This window comes from Arachis stenosperma, chromosome 8, assembly GCF_014773155.1.
Source record: "Arachis stenosperma cultivar V10309 chromosome 8, arast.V10309.gnm1.PFL2, whole genome shotgun sequence".
In the NCBI taxonomy this organism is placed as follows: Eukaryota; Viridiplantae; Streptophyta; class Magnoliopsida; order Fabales; family Fabaceae; genus Arachis; species Arachis stenosperma.
The window spans coordinates 21,592,442-21,599,377 of record NC_080384.1 but is presented as its reverse complement, the minus strand read 5'-3'; the positions used below and the strand labels follow the sequence as shown (position 1 = coordinate 21,599,377).

General features: G+C 41.1%; 1 protein-coding gene across 1 annotated transcript; it reads left to right on the top strand.

The window, feature by feature from the left end:
- Positions 1-4,534: 4,534 nt before the first annotated feature.
- LOC130943879 (U-box domain-containing protein 4-like) lies at positions 4,535-6,602 on the top strand. Its single transcript, XM_057871951.1, has 2 exons — positions 4,535-5,650; positions 6,343-6,602. The coding sequence occupies exons 1-2, from the start codon at positions 4,661-4,663 to the stop codon at positions 6,409-6,411; spliced, it is 1,059 nt and encodes a 352-aa protein (XP_057727934.1). The 5' UTR covers positions 4,535-4,660; the 3' UTR covers positions 6,412-6,602.
- The last annotated feature ends 334 nt before the right edge of the window (positions 6,603-6,936 follow it).

The following is a 6,936-nucleotide window of genomic DNA, read 5'->3' as shown; positions in this document are numbered from 1 at the left end:
ATGCTTTCAGTGGTTGTTGTTTATGTAATATATATGTAATCCTTGCCGATTTTGGAAATGATGAATGATGTTGTCCCGATTACATTTTATTATTGTTGGTGTCGCACCCTTTGAAGTTCCACCAAATTTTTTCATAATAAAAATAAGATCATTATAAAAGGATATACATCAACAAAACATATAAGCATCGAGTATATAATACAATTTTAATATTCTGGTACATAAGGTGTAAAATAAGATATTCGACCTAATAAACAAGCAACACCTATACAATACAGCTTTAATAGTCTAGAAAATAACGTTAACAATGAACATAAGTCATCATCGATGGTGAAAATCCTGATAGTGGAGCCAATGCCCAGTACCACATGGCGGAGGCCGAGTCTGGCGCTAAAGTCGGCCAGGTCAAGGGTCTGCATGAGGCATGTGCTAGAGTCCAGGATCCTATGGCTGCTACAGAGGCGGTGAAGCAGGTGTGATATAGTAGCCTCCAGAGCCAGGAACAGGGGCATACTAGTGGACATGAGGCTGAGGGTGAGACGGTGGAGCGGATGGAGGCGTTACCTGAGCAATGATGAAGTTAGCAAGAGACAATAGTCATATGACGGGGGTGTCACATATTGGGTACCCGGTCTCACCCCTGTCTCGTATGACGACCCAAAGACAAGAGATATCTGTGGCATCCAGGTTGAGGTCTGCGCGGGAGCTGATGGGTGCTGATACTGTCCGACACTCTGCTCCCTACCAGTTTGAAACTGGTCCCTGAGGCGTTGCATCGCCATCGGGTCAGTAATATGAAGCTGGAAGACATCATCGAAGTATATCTTCTCAATCATCTGCTCCTCCTGATAGCTATTGGATGGGCTTGCGTCATGCCAGCCAGGCGATGATGTGTCCCAGATGGCCCGATGCTGCCGACCTCCTGAACCGAATGGATCACGCGGTGCAGGAGATGGAGGAGGTGCAGAAGGTGGAGGTGGAGGTAAATCATCGGCACCTGAGGGGATGTCTCCATGGTCCTCATGTTTGTTGAACTCTGCCTCCTCATCAGACTTTACCTCCAATCACGCCCAACGAGGCTTAACCCTTTCCCTCCTAATCCCCTCGCTTAGTCTGCGCTCTCTGGCACCCCTCTCCCTCCTAGCAAACGGCCGGGTGTCCGCCCTGACCTCCTTCACACGTCTATGCCGATTAGGATGGTCTCGAGGAAGGTGTAGAACGCCCCTCGGCTGGATGGCAGTGGGCTGGATATCGGCTAGTAACTGGCTAGGCTCGGATCCTCAAGTACGTCCTGGCCTGACAGGTGCCTAACTCGGCAAGTGCCCCACCACCAATCATAATACTCCTGGGTCGACATGTAGTCAAATGTTTGCAGGATGGAGATCTTGTGGCTAGCCTCAAAACGTGAACTCCAGCTGCGGTACCAATCGTGAAGTCTGTCAGGCCACCACACATCCTCACTCCGGCCCGTGGACAAAATGTTGAAGCAGACGATGGGGACGACTGACATGCATGTCCCCCACTCTTCCTCCTTGACAAACCAAGGGGCACAGAGCCTGCAAAGCAGGGTTGTCGTACGGTGTGCAGATAAACTGAAACAACAGTTATAGAATAAATAAATATTTGATATTCCAAAAGGTAAATAATATTCCAAACCACAAAATTCAGTAGTGCGTACTTCTACTTAAAGTTGCTCCAAAAACGAAGTCTAAATAAAGTACTAAATTAAAAAAGTGGTCGTTTCAACAGTGGTGCTAACCTCGTCGAATCGTAATCGGTCTATTGCTACTCTCCATCGCAGAACTCTCGCCTCATGCTGGTCTCTGCTCTGGTGCTACAATTCTATCAACCCGACACCAATCAAAAGAATAACAGGAGTTCATTATGCAGAATGTCATAAAAAGTTACAATTGAAAACATAATCAAGACATAAATAGTTGTTACCTCGCAGCCATGGGATACATGAAAATCCCTCACTCTGGTGGACACCACTGAGAACATCTCTAGTATATCCAGGACATCAACAGCGGAGTGCAGTCAGCGATGTCAGTGACCCCTCAGTGTGCTGCCGAGCACAGTGACTGGTACGTCTAGGCCAACACATCCGAGTCCTAAAACAACGCACGGCACCGCCCAAAGTCCTGAAGCAGTTGCAGCCAATGCAGATGGATCAAGTTGTTTGACTTGTCCGTCATCAGATAGTCTCTGGTCAGTAACATGATGTAACACCTAGCATACTGTCGTAGGGTCTCCGGGTTGTCCGTCGGTGGCATCTGGTGGACACGGTTCAGCGGCCAAACAAGCTTCAATGAGAACGACTCCCTCTTCTGTGCCGCCTGTTGTGGAGCCACCGGAGGCCTGGCACCGAGCAGCTGCTCTACCAATTCCCACGTCTCCGTGCGGTACCACCTGTAGAAGTCACGGGAGCACCCCAACTAGGTCCCCGTGTGCATATAGCCCAAGGTGGTTCGCCACGTCCTATAGGGTGATAATGGCCTCACTCCACAGCAGATGGAACGTGTGGGTCTTCGGACGTCATCGCTCCACGAATGTCGTAATTAGGGAGTTATCGAATGTGAAATCCCTGAAAGGCACCGTGTCGCCAAATCCAGCCTCCCTCAGATACAGGACAATGGCGTCGGGTGGAGGAAGGGTATGACTCACTCGCCTCAACATATCAAACTGTCTTGACTATTCTGTACATTTGCCTAACAAAATTTTACGTGTATTTACTAATTGAATTTATGCCGACACCACATTTTCTGTTAATATGTACTTTCTTAATTGATACACATTTCTTCATTGCATTATGTGAATTTAAAACATTCAATAAAATAATTAATAATCTAATCAACAAAGTCTGACTTAACTTAATAATCTAGTTATCAAACTTGGCTAGTTACTAACTAAATTAATAATTACGTAATAACAACCTAACACACGAAAAATAAACTAGAGTTCTAAATTTATATATATATATATATATATATATATATATATATATATATGATTACATAAAAGTTAAGATAACAGAACTAATCACAAAGTCGGCTGTCCCAACATAATGATAAGTCTCATTTAACCTGTTGATGTCCCAATCACATACATCTGCACGTGCCATCGTCGTATTACTCGATAATATGGATAGAAAGGGGTAAAAGAGAGGAGAAAGTGGTTAAAAGATTCAAGCTGGAGCCCAGAACCTTGCTGTCAATGAAATTTATATATAGTCGTCCCTTAGCCTTATCTCGTTTATACGAGATAAGCTTGCACGTATATTGTTTACACTGTAAACAAGATATACACGTGTCATGCGCACATGTCTTATCTTATTTACAGTATAAACGAGATAAAGTTGGGGGACAAATATCGATAATAATTTTTAAAAGTATTTATTTCAATAATTAATATATTTATTTAAATAAAAAATTCGTTAAATAAACTTGTCTTTAAGTAATTAGCTATTATTATTACAACAGCACAAAAAACTAATATTAATATGGACATATTAAATTGATACTTAAAAGAAAGAATAAAATTAGATTCACAACATGATAATAAATCACAACATCAAAAAAGATACATGACATCTTTTTATAATCATCTAATTAAAGTATGTTAAATTACTCAAAAATCTTCATTGTTAAATAACTAACTAATACTATAAACATTTTTAGACTTTTTTTTGTATGAAAATAAAATTAGTAATTTTTTTTAATATTATAATTTTTAATATTTTTAAAAATGTAGAAGATACACAAATTGAAAAGTCTTATTTCAATATTTTAAATTTTTTAATAAAAATTTCTGTTTCTTTCACAAATAGAATGATTTGATTTTTATAATTTTTACTTCTCTAATTAAATGATTCTACATTTAAAAAATGTATAGATAATTAATAATATTTTTAAATAATGTGTAAACAATGTGAATTAATAGGATTAAAAGAGTAAATTTAATAAGTAGTATTAAATTAAGGTATAATATACTTGTATTTAATTGGTAATTATTCATGTTGTTCAAAATAATCATTACTTACTAACAGTCCTCCATTTAAGAATAACATACATTAATCTACATCTTAACAAAAATATCATTGACACTCCAATATCAAAAACAAAAAGTGATATCTCTACATGTCCTAACTACAAAACAAATTTTTGGATTTGTGTGGGTCTCAATGCTGCAGAAAATATTGTTTTTTATTTTCGTACATTATAGCAACTGTATTGTAAGCTAAACACCTATTATCTTTATGTGTAAAAAAAATTTAAAATCTACACTTTGGCCTAATTTTAAACACAGCTTAACTAAATTCTAACAGTATTTTGATGCACACTCAACACTCCGCATTGGAAACAATCTTTCTTTACTGCACGCGTTTAAAGTGAAGTTGAAGACAAGAGAAGACACAGTCATCGCACGTGCCGCTCCCACCACTGGGATTAGGTACGGTCAAGACCTCAGCCCTAGAAGCCCCCCCTCAAAGCCTAAGAAGCTCCCACTCTCCACTCCCATATATTTGGCACGCACCTCTTCATTTCTTCCCTCTCTCTCTCTCTCTCTAAGAGGTGAAAAACAAACTAGAGTCAAACTAGTCTAGAGATTCTTGTTAATTGTAACAACTTATAATTGGGAATTGAATAACTGTCATAGCTCTATGGAAACGGATATTCCGGTGGCCAATTACACTTACATGGGCAGGACTTTCACTCAACTCGCCCTCGGTGACCATTCCTCTTCTGCTTTCAGCGACTGCAACAGCGACAGATCTGGCGAGTTCTCCACCACTTCCTCACAAGCTCGCCGCCTCTTTATTGCCTGCACCGCCGACAACTCCGACGACCTCATCACCCACCTCGTCACCGAACTCCAATCCTCTTCCATCGAAGACCAAAAACAAGCTGCCATGGAGATCAGACTTCTCGCCAAGAACAAGCCCGAAAACCGCCTCAAGATCGCCAAAGCTGGCGCCATCAAACCTTTAATCTCCCTCATTTCATCTCAGGACCTTCAGCTTCAGGAATACGGCGTCACCGCCATTCTCAACCTCTCCCTCTGCGATGACAATAAAGACGCCATCGCTTCTTCCGGAGCGATTAAGCCCCTTGTTCGTGCACTCAAGACGGGTACTCCAGCGGCCAAAGAGAACGCCGCCTGCGCTCTCCTTCGGCTCTCGCAGGTGGAAGAGAACAAGCCGGCGATAGGGAAGTGCGGGGCGATTCCGCCGCTGGTAAGCCTTCTAGAAAGCGGCGGTTTACGAGCCAAAAAGGATGCGTCCACGGCGCTGTACTCGCTGTGCTCGTCAGTAAAGGAGAACAAGATCAGGGCAGTCAAGGCGGGGATCATGAAAGTGCTGGTGGAGCTCATGGCAGACTTCGGTGGGAATATGGTAGACAAGTCAGCTTATGTGGCAAGCGTTTTGGTTTCGGTAATGGAGGCAAGGGCAACTCTGGTGGAGGAAGGAGGGATACCGGTGCTAGTGGAGATGGTGGAGGTTGGGACGCAAAGGCAGAAGGAAATCGCGGCGGTTATTCTGTTACAGGTGTGCCAAGACTGCGTGATTTACCGTACGATGGTGGCGCGCGAAGGTGCGATTCCTCCTCTGGTTGCTCTGTCGCAGAACGGCACCAACCGCGCCAAGCAAAAGGTGAGTCACTTTCATCACTCCGACAATAAAATCCTGTTCCTGAATTCGTGTCTCCCATTATTGTGTCGTGTCAGTGTCACCACCCCTCTCACCACTTACCACCTCAACTTAGCTCCATGACACGGCACTCTCTACACTCCTTCTAACCTTCCAAGGAACTCCCCTGCCACGCCATTAAAACCCTGCATTCTCCACCGCTCCATTTAGCACCGCCAAAAATAGCTCTGTCTCTTTTATTTTTAACAATTTTAATCTAGAATTTTTGTTATTTTAAAACTTTTTGAGACAGATTGGTCGCAAAAAACTAATTTGTTAAAATTCAGTGTTTATTCCAACCATTATTGTAACAATGGTGAAAGTGATCGCTTTTTCCATGCATTTCCCCCTGTTTCTGGCGGTGTATAGGTGTATAGACAATCATTCATCTTATTTTCTACTGCTGTTTACTTCCACATTTTGGCAAACTAATGAATTTTATATATATTCAATTTTCTCCATCGCATCAGTTTTTTTCCAGATAAAAATGGCTAAAGAAAAGGAAGTATAAGGTTTCATAAGGTTTTTTTTTCTAAGTGTTATCATTTTTAATGTAGCAAAGAATAAGGGGCGATACTTTAATATTTTGATTGCGTGTCTAATGGGAGTATATTGTTAATTTTTGGGTTGCTTCTTGTTGGTGATTATGGTGACAGGCGGAGACACTGATAGAACTTCTACGGCAACCAAGATCCGGCAACGGCGCTGCTCCTCCTACATCATAATATTCCACCACCAATCATCCGACACAAGAGGGGAATTATGTATGGGGTTCAATTATTCAACTAATGCCCATCCCTTCCCTCCGATCCACAAACACAAACACCATGTATAATTGTAAATATCATTGTAATGGAGACAAACTTTGTAAATTTTCCATATATATCATCCCATATTCCCATCTTGTTAGTCGCTATTTTTTCAAGAGTTGTGTATCCACACCACTGTCTATGGACTGTGGTTCCACTATTTGTCTATTTCCCATGAAATCTGGAGTTCCATCCTTTTTGCTATTTGTGAGTTGCCTGTATTATAGTGCTGTCATAATCAGCATAACTTAAATAGTTTTTTTTTAAAACATACATGCCATCCTCTGCTTCTAATTTTTGTGTTTGTCATTTATCTTATCGTTCTGTTTATGTTTATTGTCTTATTTAAATAATTTTGAATCTTCAAAAATTCTATTTTTTCTTTAATTTTAGTCCTTATAACATACTTTTTTTTATTTTAAGCAAAATTTAAATTACTTT

Bases quoted from the DNA above. Each gene is read 5' to 3' on its own strand.
- LOC130943879 (XM_057871951.1), top strand. From the start codon at position 4,661: ATGGAAACGGATATTCCGGTGGCCAATTACACTTACATGGGCAGGACT. The intron at 5,651-6,342 runs GTGAGTCACTTT...TTATGGTGACAG, and splicing joins CCAACCGCGCCAAGCAAAAG to GCGGAGACACTGATAGAACT.